Genomic DNA, 18,187 nt, shown 5'->3' with positions numbered 1-18,187 from the left:
ATGCATCTCAAAAGGGTAATAGTCCTCATAGGACTTTTGGACTTCAGCTGTCATGGTGGCCATCATGATGCATGCCACCTTGGTGGCATCTCTTTCATGTGCCTGATACTCAGCGACCTCCTCAGGAGTAGCAGTGGACTCATCAAGCTCCTTTAGCTCCTTATCGAGGACATATTCCTTGTCCTCGTAACGAGTGACCATCCTGATGTTCCGGATCCAATCCATGAAGGTGGAACCATCAAAGATGACCCTCCCACAAAGGTTCATGAGGGAAAAGGAGCCAGTAGGGTTAGAGCCCGAAGCATTGTTGTTGGAAGACATCTGAAAAGAAGAAAACAAGTTTAGATTAGATATATCGAATCCTTAATAATACACCCAAATGTAATATTAAGGCTAGGATCCAACACAATATATTATAACTTAGAAGTGGGATGGCGTAATCTAAGTTATAACATATTTGAAGGTAGGTGAATGACGATTCACCAATTTCCACCATGAAAACGAAATGAATTATTAGGTTTAATTGGTTTTGAAATTCATAGATTCTTTTGAGATTCATTGAACTTTTCAATGGCATGTTTCAATCTCGATTGTGCCCTTCAAGTTTTGTGACTGGGATGCCGAGGATCACAAAACAAGGTGTGAATAACCATGCAAATGTTGGGTTTTGAGCAAACTAACACTCCTAAGGTGTTCATGCAACCCTAGAAACCTTGGATCTATGTTTGTCTAAAATACATGCAAAATAATTTTCCAAGGTTCATAACCTATCTAGCATACATGGGGTACTTTTAAACATAAAAGATACAAGAAGAATTACATATCTTTTGTTAGTGAGTTGATTCCTTGGGAGTTTGAGAGCCAAGCACCAATAATGTGAATGCCTCAAATGGAAATCACAAATCACCACAAACTTGGAAAACTTATGAGAGAGTATCCAATCACTCTAGAAATTCGGCCACTCTTATGCACACACACATAGTGTCTTTTCAAGAACCATAAGCCTCTTTATATAGTGTAGATGATTAGGGTCATGAACCATGCAAACCCTAATAACCCATGTCTTTTCCTATTCCAAGGATCCATGGGTTAAAAGCTCCATGGATCATCCATGGACTCCCATTTAAGCTTAGCCCATTTCAAAATGAGTGTTAGCCCACACTATATAAGTACAATAGCCCATTATTTAATTAGTCACCTTATGATCACTAAATTAATTCATAATTAATTTAAGATCAATACTAATTAAATAATACAATTTCATATTAATATATTATAACTTATAATATATTAGTAGGTCGCAAATATACTCTTCTCATAATGTTATCCATATAAATAGTTCGGGTGAAGTGTAACCCAAATGGACCATGCCGGGTCGGGTCAAGCATATACCAAATAAGTTATGGACGTAGACACCTTATCCAACAGTCTCCCACTTAGATAAGTCTGATAACTATATTTGCCTATATAGCTTCAGGAACCAACCGACAATCGTAGCTCTCGAAAACTCTGTTGAACTATGAAGCGCCATTTTAGATAAGTGATCACATAATCCTTTGCTCTCATGATATCAGCCGGAAAAATACATGGAACAATGTCTAACTTATTGTCCAGCAGTTTGTTTCCCGATTTCCGATTTGTTTGACGAAGAACTTAATCGAACACATCAATTTAGTTCTGACCGGGCCCGGTACATAGGTCAAAACAAAATCATCGAGGGGCCCAGATATCGCTTCTATTTCTAGAAGGAACAGATAAACTTCGACTCATATGCTTGTTCTACTACTCATTGAATTGCACACAAAGGCACGTTTTATAACATCAAGTTACTGATGCGTTTACGTGCAATCAATGCACAACCAACTCATAGGTAACAACTCATATCTCTAGGTTTGAAGACTTATATGATATTACCGTCTCACGATCACTCGAGATAAATTCCATGAAGTGATACAAGTGAGCGTGGGTTTATTCCAATACTCATAACTTATGAGTACTCATGAATGTTGTAGCAACCATTGCTATGGCTAAACACCTTTAGTCATCTACAATCCCAATTCATGACAGTCTTGATTCATACCTACTTCCGACATATGACCGACTGTGGAGAGTTTGAATAAGTTTATTATTCTGGAGTCAAAACATGCAAAACTGAAACAATAGTAAATAATTGACAATGATAGCAACACCTTACTCATGAATAAATCACAACTTTTATTCATCATCAAACGTCGATTACATTTTACAAGTTTCAGTAATAACTATCTAATATGTAAAACTAATATTATCCCTCAGCCCGATGCGTCTCGCATGCTGCAAATGCTTCACCCTCGTCAGTCCCTTCGTAAGGGGATCCGCAGGGTTCTCATCTGACGATACCCTCTTTGCCACGAGGAGTCCCTCTTCTATCTTGTGTCTTATGAAGTGATATTTTCTGTCAATGTGTCGGGATCTGCCATGATCTCTCGGTTCCTTGGCTAAGGCAACCGCACTATTGCTGTCACAGAAAATCTCCATAGGCTCCTTAATAGCTGGTACAACTCCAAGGTCTCCGATGAAGTTCCTCAGCCATATCGCCTCCTTTGCCGCTTCACTCGCTGCTATGTACTCTGATTCACAAGTCGAATAAGCTACAGTCTCCTGTTTGGAACTCTTCCAAGTGATTGCCCCTCCATTTAGGGTAAAGACCCAGCCCGACTGAGAGCGGAAGTTATCCCTATCAGTCTGAATGCTAGCATCACTATACCCTACTACTCTCAAGTCATCACTCCCACCAAGGGTAAGGATCCAATCCTTAGTCCTCCGCAGGTACTTGAGAATATTCTTTACTGCAGTCCAATGAGCCTTGCCAGGGTTCCCTTGATATCTGTTGACCATGCTCAAAGCGAAGGCCACATCAGGACGGGTACAAGTCATAGCATACATGATCGAGCCAACAGCGGAAGCATAAGGTAATCGACTCATCTCAGCTATCTCATCTTCTGTACTCGGGCTCTGAGCCTTGCTCAGTTTGGCATTGCTTTGGATCGGTAATTCTCCTTTCTTGGAATTCTGCATGTTGAACCTTTTCAACACCTTATCCAAGTAGATACTCTGACTAAGTCCAATTAGTCTTTTACTCCTTTCTCTTAATATCCTTATCCCTAGGATATAGGCAGCTTCTCCAAGGTCCTTCATAGCAAAGCACTTCCCAAGCCAGGACTTAACCTCCTGCAAGGTTGGGATGTCATTTCCTATGAGTAGTATGTCATCCACATACAGTACCAAAAAGCTAACTATACTCCCACTAGCTCTGACATACACGCAGGACTCATCTTCACTTCTTGAGAAACCAAACTCTTTGACCTTCTCATCGAAACAAAGATTCCAACTTCGAGATGCTTGTTTCAATCCATAAATGGATTTCTCAAGCTTGCACACTCTATTGGGGTACTCTGCACTGACAAAACCCTCTGGCTGATTCATGTAAACATCCTCATCCAACTTTCCGTTAAGGAAAGCGGTTTTGACATCCATTTGCCATATTTCATAATCATGAAATGCAGCAATGGCTAGCATAACCCTAATAGACTTAATCTTTGCTACTGGTGAAAAGGTTTCATCATAATCAATACCCTGAGTCTGAGTAAAACCCTTCGCGACCAGTCGAGCCTTATAAGTGTGCACTTTCCCATCCATGTCGGTCTTCTTCTTGAAGATCCATTTGCACCCGACTGTCTTACGGCCTGGTACATTGTCAACCAAGTTCCAAACTTGATTGTCATACATGGACTGTATCTCGCTGTCCATAGCCTCCTTCCATTTAGCAGACTCTGGGCCTGCCATGGCTTCCTTAACAGTGTTAGGTTCATCCAGATTTACCAGTGTACTGTCACTGATAAATGTATCACCTTCCGTAGTAATATGAAATCCATAATAAAACTCAGGTGTGTTCCTAACCCTTGTGGAACGCCTCGGAAGTATAGATTCGTCAGCTGGATCAACAGGAATTTCTTCCTCAAGTTGATTGCTAGTGTCTGAGGTTTCTTCACCAATTGAGTCTTGAATTTCTTCAAGGTCAATTTGTCTCCCACTGTCTCCTTGGTTTATAAATTCTCTCTCTCGAAAGACCCCTCTCCTAGCCACAAAGACCACATTCTCACTGGGTCTGTAGAAGAGGTAACCAAAGGATTTTTGTGGGTAGCCGATGAAAATACACCTTTCACTTCGAGGTTCGAGCTTGTCATGAGTCTCGCGCCTCACGAAAGCCTCGCAACCCCAAATCTTGATATGGTCCAAATTGGGAACTTTCCCAGTCCACATTTCATGAGGTGTTTTGGCAACCTTCTTTGTAGGGACTAGATTAAGGATGTGGGCGGCAGTCTCTAAGGCATACCCCCAAAAAGAGATTGGTAGCGAAGCCCGACTCATCATAGAGCGAAGCATGTCCAACAAAGTTCGATTACGCCTCTCAGCTACACCATTCAGCTGTGGTGTCCTGGGAGGTGTCAATTGTGAGACAATCCCACACTCCTTAAGATAGTCGAGGAACTCAATACTAAGATACTCACCACCTCGATCGGATCGAAGCATCTTAATGTTCCTGCCCAATTGATTTTCTACTTCCTGTTTAAACTCTTTAAACCTTTCAAAAGCTTCTGACTTATGTTTGATTAAGTAGACATAACCATATCTACTAAAATCATCAATAAAAGTCACATAATAGCGATTAGCATCCCTTGTGGCGGTTTTGAATGGTCCACATACATCAGTATGTATAAGGTCCAACAAACCCTCACCCCTTGCACAAGTACCAGTGAAGGGTGATTTTGTCATTTTTCCAAGTAGACAAGACTCACAACTATCATCCGACTTGAGATCGAACGACTCCAAGACTCCATCCTTTTGGAGCTGGCCTATGCGTTTCTTGCTTACATGCCCAAGACGACAATGCCACAAAGATGCTTTATCCAAGCTAGTAGAAGAATCAATACATAATACATTATTTCCTAAATTATCTACAACCGATACAGCTTCATACACACCATCACAAGGTAATGCTTTAAAATAAAGAACATTGTTAAAGAAAGCGTTAATACTACCAACTTCATTATCAAAAGAAAATGTAAAACCTTGTTTGTACAAAGCATGAAAGGAAATAATATTCCTCGCCATTTCAGACGAGTACACACATTTATTCAAATCTAACTTTAACCCACTATCTAGCAACAAAGTATAAACTCCAATCTTGACAACAGGTATAACCTTATTGTTCCCCATGATTAAGTTTATCTTTTCGTGCTCCACATCCTCACTTCTTCTTAGGCCCTGCAAGTCACAACAGATGTGAATACCACAACCTGTATCAAGAACCCAAGAATTAGAATATGGTGAGTTATTAGACAATATAGTGTAAATACTTGCATGGGATGGTTTCACTTTCCCATCCTTGACATCCTGCAAGTACTTTGGGCAGTTTCGCTTCCAGTGCCCCTTATTTTGACAGTAGAAGCATTCAGCATCCTTAGGGATGGCAGAAGGAGTGATAGAACCTCCTTTGGTTCCAGATGAGGAGCCTTCAAGGGACTTTCCCTTGGTACCCTTCGAAGGGTGCTTCCTCTTCTTCCCTTTGCCTTGCCCGATAGCCAAAACAGGGGTAGTAGTAGGAGTAGGAGTAGCAACCGACTTACTCTTAAGACCACTTTCGGCAGTCTTCAGAAGTCCTTGAAGCTTACTGAGTGTGACTTCCTCCTTGTTCATGTGGTATGTCATACGAAATTGATCATAACACGAGGGCAAGGAGTGCAAAATGATATCAATTGCCAACTCCTCAGGGAAGTTCACATTCAGTTTCATTAGACGGTCCACATACCTTTGCATTTTCTGCATGTGGCTCGTGATTTGTTCGCTATCCTTCATACGGGTAGTGATCATGGAGGAGATTATTTCATACCGCTCTTGACGAGCACTCTGATGGTACCTTTCCATCAGATCCTGATGCATCTCAAAAGGGTAATAGTCCTCATAGGACTTTTGGACTTCAGCTGTCATGGTGGCCATCATGATGCATGCCACCTTGGTGGCATCTCTTTCATGTGCCTGATACTCAGCGACCTCCTCAGGAGTAGCAGTGGACTCATCAAGCTCCTTTAGCTCCTTATCGAGGACATATTCCTTGTCCTCGTAACGAGTGACCATCCTGATGTTCAGGATCCAATCCACGAAGTTGGAACCATCAAAGATGACCCTCCCACAAAGGTTTATGAGGGAAAAGGAGCCAGTAGGGTTAGAGCCCGAAGCATTGTTGTTGGAAGACATCTAAAAAGAAGAAAACAAGTTTAGATTAGATATATCGAATCCTTAATAATACACCCAAATGTAATATTAAGGTTAGGATCCAACACAATATATTATAACTTAGAAGAGGGATGTCGTAATCTAAGCTATAACATATTTGAAGGTAGGTGAATGACGATTCACCAATTTCCACCATGAAAACGAAATGAATTATTAGGTTTAATTGGTTTTTGAAATTCCTAGATTCTTTTGAGATTCATTAAACTTTTCAATGGCATGTTTCAATCTCGATTGTGCCCTTCAAGTTTTGTGACTGGGATGCCGAGGATCACAAAACAAGGTGTGAATAACCATGCAAATTCACTTGGTACCCTTAATATTATCACCTAATCAATGTGCCGGTTAACCACACACGCTCCACCGATCTATGATAAACATTAAGTCACCCTTCGTGTTCCTTACTACTCCAAGTTAGTGTGCCGGTTAACCACACACGCTCCACCAACGACTTGGTAAGGTACAAAGTGTGAATTTCATGGGTTAGCACCATATTCACATTTTCCTAAAGTAACTAAGATTGGGAATTTATTAAAGGTTTAGTTACTTTATAATATTCATCATACTTTTAATGAGAGTTTAAAGTCATTGTCCTACCCGTTCGGCTAACGACCCTCCACCGATCAAGGAAGCGGTGGGTGAGAATGGACACCCATTAAGTTGCCATTTTATAGGCAACAACCTTATACCCCCCCTTATAGACCGGCTTCGTGAATGAGGCCTACTAACGGTAAAACGACTTAATCTTATACATATATATAATAATTAACCATTAATGTTATAAATAGTATAAGGGTTGAATTTTAACTTTTAAAACTCTAAGGGTTTGGAATTAAAGTATATTAAAGTGTGTGTAACTTTACAAATTCCAAAACTTGAGGACAAGTTTGAAACTATTCAAAACTTTTCATTTCATAACTTATGAATTAAAGGTTCATAAAATGAAGACTCTTCATTTTCATGTAACTTATGTGTTTTAAGTGTGCATAAATGAAAGTGACCTTTGGAAATCCATAACTTGAGGACAAATTATGGACTCCATTAAAACACATAAATGATCAAGAATTATCAATAAACAATTTAGCAAATAATTCCTATGATCTAACAATAATTCATAAGAACATGAACATCATATCAAAAATTCCAAGAACATATGAACACATATTATTATGCAATTTTGATATAAGCCATTGTAAATGGATTAGCATAAACATTACACCATCTAAAACAGGTTTTACAACACCAAAACAGTTTAGGGTAATGTTTCTAGTCCATTTTTAGCAGCAAAACTCAAAAATCTGCATTCTAAGGCTTCTACTCGTCGAGTGCACGAACCTACTCGACGAGTAGGATGAATTTACTCATGGACTCGGCGAGTCCCCCATGGACTCGGCGAGTTCATGCTGCTGAATGCAGAAAACTTGAGTTTTTCAACAAGTTTGCATCAAGTATCAAACAAACAAGCCTAGGCTCTGATACCACTGTTGGGTTTTGAGCAAACTAACACTCCTAAGGTGTTCATGCAACCCTAGAAACCTTGGATCTATGTTTGTCTAAAATACATGCAAAATAATTTTCCAAGATTCATAACCTATCTAGCATACATAGGGTACTTTTAAACATAAAAGATACTAGAATAATTACATACCTTTTGTTAGTGAGTTGATTCCTTGGGAGTTTGAGAGCCAAGCACCAATAATGTGAATGCCTCAAATGGAAATCACAAATCACCACAAACTTGGAAAACTTATGAGAGAGTATCCAATCACTCTAGAAATTCGGCCACTCTTATGCACACACACATAGTGTCTTTTCAAGCACCATAAGCCTCTTTATACAGTGTAGATGATTAGGGTTATGAACCATGCAAACCCTAATAACCCATGTCTTTTCCTATTCCAAGGATCCATGGGTTAAAAGCTCCATGGATCATCCATGGACTCCCATTTAAGCTTAGCCCATTTCCCAATGAGTGTTAGCCCACACTATATAAGTACAATAACCCATTATTTAATTAGTCACCTTATGATCACTAAATTAATTCATAATTAATTTAAGATCAATACTAATTAAATAATACAATTTCATATTAATATATTATAACTTATAATATATTAGTAGGCCGCAAATATACTCTTCTCATAATGTTATCCATATAAATAGTTCGGGTGAAGTGCAACCCAAATGGACCATGTCGGGTCGGGTCAAGCATATACCAAATAAGTTATGGACTTAGACACCTTATCCAACAGCAAATTCACTTGGTACCCTTAATATTATCACTTAATCAATGTGCCGGTTAACCACACACGCTCCACCGATCTATGATAAACATTAAGTCACCCTTCGTGATCCTTACTAGTCCAAGTTAGTGTGTCGGTTAACCACACATGCTCCACCAACGACTTGGTAAGGTACAAAGTGTGAATTTCATGGGTTAGCACCATATTCACCTTTTCTTAAAGTAACTAAGATTGGGAATTTATTAAAGGTTTAGTTACTTTATAATATTCATTATACTTTTAATGAGAATTTAAAGTCGTTGTCCTACCCGTTCGGCTAACGACCCTCCACCGATCAAGGAAGCGGTGGGTGAGAATGGACACCCATTAAGTTGCCATTTTATAGGCAACAACCTTATACCCCCCTTATAGACCGGCTTCGTGAATGAGGCCTACTAACGGTAAAACGACTTAATCTTATACATATATATAATAATTAACCATTAATGTTATAAATAGTATAAGGGTTGAATTTTAACTTTTAAAACTCTAAGGGTTTGGAATTAAAGTATATTAAAGTGTGTGTAACTTTACAAATTCCAAAACTTGAGGAAAAGTTTTGAAACTATTCAAAACTTTTCATTTCATAACTTATGAATTAAAGGTTCATAAAATGAAGACTCTTCATTTTCATGTAACTTATGTGTTTTAAGTGTGCATAAATGAAAGTGACCTTTGGAAATCCATAACTTGAGGACAAATTATGGACTCCATTAAAACACATAAATGATCAAGAATTATCAATAAACAATTTAGCAAATAATTCCTATGATCTAACAATAATTCATAAGAACATGAACATCATATCAAAAATTCCAAGAACATATGAACACATATTATTATGCAATTTTGATATAAGCCATTGTCAATGGATTAGCATAAACATTACACCATCTAAAACAGGTTTTACAACACCAAAACAGTTTAGAGTAATGTTTCTAGTCCATTTTTAGCAGCAAAACTCGAAAATCTGCATTCTGAGGCTTCTACTCGTCGAGTGCACGAACCTACTCGACGAGTAGGATGAATTTACTCATGGACTCGACGAGTCCCCCCATGGACTCGGCGAGTTCATGCTGCTGAATGCAGAAAACTTGAGTTTTTCAACAAGTTTGCATCAAGTATCAAACAAACAAGCCTAGGCTCTGATACCACTGTTGGGTTTTGAGCAAACTAACACTCCTAAGGTGTTCATGCAACCCTAGAAACCTTTGGATCTATGTTTGTCTAAAATACATGCAAAATAATTTTCCAAGGTTCAAAACCTATCTAGCATACATAGGGTACTTTTAAACATAAAAGATACTAGAATAATTACATACCTTTTGTTAGTGAGTTGATTCCTGGGGAGTTTGAGAGCCAAGCACCAATAATGTGAATGCCTCAAATGGAAATCACAAATCACCACAAACTTGGAAAACTTATGAGAGAGTATCCAATCACTCTAGAAATTCGGCCACTCTTATGCACACACACATAGTGTCTTTTCAAGCACCATAAGCCTCTTTATACAGTGTAGATGATTAGGGTTATGAACCATGCAAACCCTAATAACCCATGTCTTTTCCTATTCCAAGGATCCATGGGTTAAAAGCTCCATGGATCATCCATGGACTCCCATTTAAGCTTAGCCCATTTCCCAATGAGTGTTAGCCCACACTATATAAGTACAATAACCCATTATTTAATTAGTCACCTTATGATCACTAAATTAATTCATAATTAATTTAAGATCAATACTAATTAAATAATACAATTTCATATTAATATATTATAACTTATAATATATTAGTAGGCCGCAAATATACTCTTCTCATAATGTTATCCATATAAATAGTTCGGGGTGAAGTGCAACCCAAATGGACCATGCCGGGTCGGGTCAAGCATATACCAAATAAGTTATGGACTTAGACACCTTATCCAACAGCAAATTCACTTGGTACCCTTAATATTATCACCTAATCAATGTGCCGGTTAACCACACACGCTCCACCGATCTATGATAAACATTAAGTCACCCTTCGTGATCCTTACTAGTCCAAGTTAGTGTGTCGGTTAACCACACATGCTCCACCAACGACTTGGTAAGGTACAAAGTGTGAATTTCATGGGTTAGCACCATATTCACATTTTCCTAAAGTAACTAAGATTGGGAATTTATTAAAGGTTTAGTTACTTTATAATATTCATTATACTTTTAATGAGAATTTAAAGTCATTGTCCTACCCGTTCGGCTAACGACCCTCCACCGATCAAGGAAGCGGTGGGTGAGAATGGACACCCATTAAGTTGCCATTTTATAGGCAACAACCTTATACCCCCCTTATAGATCGGCTTCGTGAATGAGGCCTACTAACGGTAAAACGACTTAATCTTATACATATATATAATAATTAACCATTAATGTTATAAATAGTATAAGGGTTGAATTTTAACTTTTAAAACTCTAAGGGTTTGGAATTAAAGTATATTAAAGTGTGTGTAACTTTATAAATTCCAAAACTTGAGGAAAAGTTTTGAAACTATTCAAAACTTTTCATTTCATAACTTATGAATTAAAGGTTCATAAAATGAAGACTCTTCATTTTCATGTAACTTATGTGTTTTAAGTGTGCATAAATGAAAGTGACCTTTGGAAATCCATAACTTGAGGACAAACTATGGACTCCATTAAAACACATAAATGATCAAGAATTATCAATAAACAATTTAGCAAATAATTCCTATGATCTAACAATAATTCATAAGAACATGAACATCATATCAAAAATTCCAAGAACATATGAACACATATTATTATGCAATTTTGATATAAGCCATTGTAAATGGATTAGCATAAACATTACACCATCTAAAACAGGTTTTACAACACCAAAACAGTTTAGGGTAATGTTTCTAGTCCATTTCCAGCAGCAAAACTCGAAAATCTGCATTCTGAGGCTTCTACTCGTCGAGTGCACGAACCTACTCGACGAGTAGGATGAATTTACTCATGGACTCGGCGAGTCCCCCCAGGGACTCGGCGAGTTCATGCTGCTGAATGCAGAAAACTTGAGTTTTTCAACAAGTTTGCATCAAGTATCAAACAAACAAGCCTAGGCTCTGATACCACTGTTGGGTTTTGAGCAAACTAACACTCCTAAGGTGTTCATGCAACCCTAGAAACCTTGGATCTATGTTTGTCTAAAATACATGCAAAATAATTTTCCAAGATTCATAACCTATCTAGCATACATAGGGTACTTTTAAACATAAAAGATACTAGAATAATTACATACCTTTTGTTAGTGAGTTGATTCCTGGGGAGTTTGAGAGCCAAGCACCAATAATGTGAATGCCTCAAATGGAAATCACAAATCACCACAAACTTGGAAAACTTATGAGAGAGTATCCAATCACTCTAGAAATTCGGCCACTCTTATGCACACACACATAGTGTCTTTTCAAGCACCATAAGCCTCTTTATATAGTGTAGATGATTAGGGTTATGAACCATGCAAACCCTAATAACCCATGTCTTTTCCTATTCCAAGGATCCATGGGTTAAAAGCTCCATGGATCATCCATGGACTCCCATTTAAGCTTAGCCCATTTCCCAATGAGTGTTAGCCCACACTATATAAGTACAATAGCCCATTATTTAATTAGTCACCTTATGATCACTAAATTAATTCATAATTAATTTAAGATCAATACTAATTAAATAATACAATTTCATATTAATATATTATAACTTATAATATATTAGTAGGCCGCAAATATACTCTTCTCATAATGTTATCCATATAAATAGTTCGGGGTGAAGTGCAACCCAAATGGACCATGCCGGGTCGGGTCAAGCATATACCAAATAAGTTATGGACTTAGACACCTTATCCAACAGCAAATTCACTTGGTACCCTTAATATTATCACCTAATCAACGTGCCGGTTAACCACACACGCTCCACCGATCTATGATAAACATTAAGTCACCCTTCGTGATCCTTACTAGTCCAAGTTAGTGTGTCGGTTAACCACACATGCTCCACCAACGACTTGGTAAGGTACAAAGTGTGAATTTCATGGGTTAGCACCATATTCACATTTTCCTAAAGTAACTAAGATTGGGAATTTATTAAAGGTTTAGTTACTTTATAATATTCATTATACTTTTAATGAGAATTTAAAGTCATTGTCCTACCCGTTCGGCTAACGACCCTCCACCGATCAAGGAAGCGGTGGGTGAGAATGGACACCCATTAAGTTGCCATTTTATAGGCAACAACCTTATACCCCCCTTATAGACCGGCTTCGTGAATGAGGCCTACTAACGGTAAAACGACTTAATCTTATACATATATATAATAATTAACCATTAATGTTATAAATAGTATAAGGGTTGAATTTTAACTTTTAAAACTCTAAGGGTTTGGAATTAAAGTATATTAAAGTGTGTGTAACTTTACAAATTCCAAAACTTGAGGACAAGTTTTGAAACTATTCAAAACTTTTCATTTCATAACTTATGAATTAAAGGTTCATAAAATGAAGACTCTTCATTTTCATGTAACTTATGTGTTTTAAGTGTGCATAAATGAAAGTGACCTTTGGAAATCCATAACTTGAGGACAAATTATGGACTCCATTAAAACACATAAATGATCAAGAATTATCAATAAACAATTTAGCAAATAATTCCTATGATCTAACAATAATTCATAAGAACATGAACATCATATCAAAAATTCCAAGAACATATGAACACATATTATTATGCAATTTTGATATAAGCCATTGTAAATGGATTAGCATAAACATTACACCATCTAAAACAGGTTTTACAACACCAAAACAGTTTAGGGTAATGTTTCTAGTCCATTTCCAGCAGCAAAACTCGAAAATCTGCATTCTGAGGCTTCTACTCGTCGAGTGCACGAACCTACTCGACGAGTAGGATGAATTTACTCATGGACTCGGCGAGTCCCCCCAGGGACTCGGCGAGTTCATGCTGTTGAATGCAGAAAACTTGAGTTTTTCAACAAGTTTGCATCAAGTATCAAACAAACAAGCCTAGGCTCTGATACCACTGTTGGGTTTTGAGCAAACTAACACTCCTAAGGTGTTCATGCAACCCTAGAAACCTTGGATCTATGTTTGTCTAAAATACATGCAAAATAATTTTCCAAGATTCATAACCTATCTAGCATACATGGGGTACTTTTAAACATAAAAGATACTAGAAGAATTACATACCTTTTGTTAGTGAGTTGATTCCTGGGGAGTTTGAGAGCCAAGCACCAATAATGTGAATGCCTCAAATGAAAATCACAAATCACCACAAACTTGGAAAACTTATGAGAGAGTATCCAATCACTCTAGAAATTCGGCCACTCTTATGCACACACACATAGTGTCTTTTCAAGCACCATAAGCCTTTTTATATAGTGTAGATGATTTGGGTTATGAACCATGCAAACCCTAATAACCCATGTCTTTTTCTATTCCAAGGATCCATGAGTTAAAAGCTCCATGAATCATCCATGGACTCCCATTCAAGCTTAGCCCATTTCCTTATGAGTGTTAGCCCACACTATATAAGTACAATAGCCCATTATTTAATTAGTCACCTTATGATCACTAAATTAATTCATAATTAATTTAAGATCAATACTAATTAAATAATACAATTTCATATTAATATATTATAACTTATAATATATTAGTAGGCCGCAAATATACTCTTTTCATAATGTTATCCATATAAATAGTTCGGGTGAAGTGCAACCCAAATGGACCATGCCGGGTCGGGTCAAGCATATACCAAATAAGTTATGGACTTAGACACCTTATCCAACAGTTAACACCACCACCAATCGACACCTTGCACAAAGAAACAATCATCTGTCATCTCCACCAACAACTTTATCACCCCAAACAGTCTCCATCAGAAAACACACCTACAAAGGATTAGTAGAATAAGGGAGAAGGCTTACCAGGCAAGAAAAACCAGGGCAATAAGGAAGGAAGAATTAGGACATGACAATGTTTAATTCGAAATCAACAAAGGATTTAGGGTTCTTAAACTAAATGCATAAGACAACATAGACAGATGAGGAGATGAGCGACGATGATGCATCAGGAACCTGCAAATCTGATGGTGATAACTGGAGAGGTCCGACGACAACATCAATGGTAGTGGTTTGAGGGGTCTAGGTCGTTGGAAAATGCTTGAAAGAGAAATAGAGGAGATAGAGGCTATCAGGTTGACGGAGAGGAAGAAGGTAGAGTGAGATTGAGGGAGACAAAGCTCGTGGGGAAGGGGAAGGGGAGGTGTGGGTGGGTTGGGTATTTATTTTATTTAATTTTTTTAATCTAAAAAATGATAAACAAAATAAAATAAAATTGGAAAAGAAATTATTAAGGGAAAAGTAGTCATTTTATGTCCACATGGACGACCCGGGTGAAAGAAATTATACAATGATGGTCCGAATTAATTTTTGAAAATAAAAACTAAACGCATTGGCAGACTTAACTGGTTCCCGGAGGGTCCTGGGTCACTCCTCTGTTTCTGTTCCGTAATGTAATTTTTTTCTATTAAGGCGCAACGTGTATAAAAACCAGTGTCACTGTTATTTTTGGTGCCATTACAAAAACATGAGAAGTATTTGCATCGTCCCTTGAAAATATATTTTGGTAGTTGCACAAGATGATTCGTATGATTTATTCAAAAACAAATATGAAAATTTATTCCACCGGCCCGACCCATCAAATTCAAACACCCAAATCCTAAAACCTAAAACACACCAAGGGTTTTGCCTTTTTGGATACTGCTCCAAACATCACACACAGGAAAAATGTGGCGATCCAGAGTAATAGCACGAAGAGTTCGATCTATCAGAGGATTCTCGCATTCCAAATCCGATTTTCCACAATTGCATTCTCAGGTACACAACCTTCAAACCCTAGCATCATATCGCCACCTGGAGAATTTCAGATCAAAAGATCTATTTACACAATCAAACGCCATTAGATTCTTTAGTTCCAGTTCGACAGATTCAGTTGCGGATGCTGAAGTGAGTACCGGTAACAACAGTGATGTAATTGGGGCTGAAAACGAAAACAATGATAGCTTCAGTTTTGGAGAAATGTGGAAGGATGGTATTAACGAGGCTAATAGCGTGTTAGAAATGGATGTTTCTGATTCGGAAATTAAGGAATCGATAGAAGTAGTTACTGAAGAAACGCACGAGGTTGATATCGATGAATTACAGAGAGTGCTATCTCTTCTTAAAATCAGAGATGGTGATTCTGATGTTATTACTGTGTCCTTAGAATCGAAACTAGATGATATGAATTTGAATCTGAACGAAGAGTTTGTGGTGAGAGTTATAGAAACTCCACATATTCATGGGGAGAATTTGATTGCTTTCTTCAAGTGGGCTACTGGAGTGAACAATGGAGAAGTGTTCTCTGTTACAACAAGGTCTCTCGATGCACTTGTGAAGGCTGTTTGCAAAGAGCTCAAAAAGAAGGTTGCTTATAGTTTGTGGGATTTTATTAAGGATCTGGGTGTCAAAGAAAACAATGTTTTGACCACAGAGATGCTCAATTCTCTAATCTCTGTGTTTTCAAGATTGGGTAAAGGAATGGCTGGGTTTGAAGTTTTCAACAAGTTTGAAGATTTCTCATGTCCAACAAATGCAGATTCATATTATTTCACCATTGAAGCGCTTTGTAGGCGATCCATTTTCGACAGAGTTGGTTTAGTTTGTGAGAGAATGCTCAGTGAAGATAAACTACCTGAAGCAGGAAAACTTGGAAGCATCATATCTTATTTATGCAAAGCTGGAATGGTGAAAGAAGCTCATTCTGTTTATTTATCAGCAAAAGAAAAACAAAAATTCCCACCTCAACCATCTGTTAACTTTTTAATCACTTCTCTCTGTGATCGAAAGAAAGTAGATTCGGATTCTGTCCACTTAGCTTTAAAGATGTTGGATGATTTCAATGGAGAAAAACAGAAACACGCAATCAAACAGTTTTCTTGTGTGATTCAAGGGCTGTGTAGAGTTAACGATTTTGAAGGGGCAAAAACTTTGTTGTCCAAAATGATCGATGAAGGTCCACCTCCTGGAAACGCAGTGTTCAATACTATCATCAATGGGCTTTCTAAATCAGGAAATATGGAAGAAGCTATAAAGACAATGAGGATAATGGAAGGTAGGGGATTAAAGCCTGATGTGTTTGCTTACAGTGTGATCATGAGTGGGTATGCAAAAGGTGGTGAAATGGAGGCAGCTGAGAAAATGTTGGTGGAGGCAAAGAAGAGCCACTGTAAGCTGACACCTGTCACATATCATACAATGATTCGTGGGTATTGTAAGCTTGAGAAATTTGGACAGGCTGTGAAGCTGTTGAATGAGATGGAAAGTTATGGGGTTAGGGCTAATAGTGATGAGTATGGTAAGTTGATTCAGTCTGTTTGTTTGAAGGCTGCTAATTGGAGAATGGGTGAGAAGTTAATGGAGGAAATGGAAAGGAAAGGTTTACATCTTAATGGGATTACTAAATCACTTGTGAGAGCTGTTAAAGAGTTGGAAGAAGAGGCAAAAGCGACTGAAAATGTGAGTGTTGAAACATGAAGTTTTTGGTAGGTGGTGGTTATGAAGAAGGTATGACAGACCCTGTATTTTGTTTTTCTTGAAACAAAGATTCGTATTTGAAGTTAGGCCTTTTTTTTGTTGTTTTTCCATGCTATAGATCGAAGAGAAAAACTATACAAACATGATTTGTTGAAGACCTTTTCATGTAGCTTTTAGCATTTTAACCATCAAAAGAATAACAAGGGCAGTTGGTTGGTATGTTAAGTGACTTCTTTGGTTTGTTTTTTGATGATTGCCTTTATCACAAGTCATTTTCTTGTTCTATTTGTTGACTTGTTATTGAAAAAGTCAAAAGTTGTTGAACAAGTCTCATCACTATTTGGTTAAAAAAAATGTAAGCACATTGCTATTATGGGCAAAAATATAAAGTCCAAAACCCATATTATCTTGCTACCTGTAGTTTTTTTTTAGTTACATACATCATTAATATATTCCATGGATATAATTATAAAACTAGTGTTGAGACTTGAGAGTGAGAATCCAGTTTTCTCTTTGTGGATCGAACCTAAAGTTATTGTCAAGAGTAAATTAAAGTTTTGGGCACTATGGTTTACACCTATCTGCAATTTGAGTCCAAGTTTTCAAAACATGATAAGGTTGTTTTTTATGGTTGCAAAATCTTTCACGGTTGGTTCCTATTTGTCAATAACCCTCCGTTAAGTACATGTAAAATGTCAAAGATTGCTTTTGTTTTTGTCATTTAATTTTTAAATAAAAGAGGCCCACGTACCATTCCACTCGATCCCCACTCTGAACCTCAAATCTTAAACCAGCCACTTGTCCACCAACTGCCACGACTGCCACCACCATTGATACCATCATTAATTACCATTAAATTGAAATCCCCAAACTTAAAATTAAACCAAATTAAAATCCTAGCTTACAAATCAAATAATAATCACAAATGGGAAGTACAGATGTAATCACA

General features: G+C 37.6%; 1 protein-coding gene across 1 annotated transcript; it reads left to right on the top strand.

Annotated features, from left to right (window-relative positions):
- Positions 1 to 15,351: 15,351 nt before the first annotated feature.
- LOC145124829 (Tetratricopeptide repeat (TPR)-like superfamily protein) lies at positions 15,352 to 17,463 on the top strand. Its single transcript, XM_079060293.1, has one exon. The coding sequence runs from the start codon at positions 15,451 to 15,453 to the stop codon at positions 17,236 to 17,238; it is 1,788 nt and encodes a 595-aa protein (XP_078916419.1). The 5' UTR covers positions 15,352 to 15,450; the 3' UTR covers positions 17,239 to 17,463.
- Positions 17,464 to 18,187: the final 724 nt, after the last annotated feature.

This window comes from Lactuca virosa, chromosome 7 (assembly GCF_052849685.1).
Source record: "Lactuca virosa cultivar CGN04683 chromosome 7, Lactuca_virosa_CGN04683_v6, whole genome shotgun sequence".
Classification (NCBI taxonomy): Eukaryota; Viridiplantae; Streptophyta; class Magnoliopsida; order Asterales; family Asteraceae; genus Lactuca; species Lactuca virosa.
Note: the sequence above shows the minus strand (reverse complement) of the source record. Positions and strands in the feature narration are given on the sequence as shown.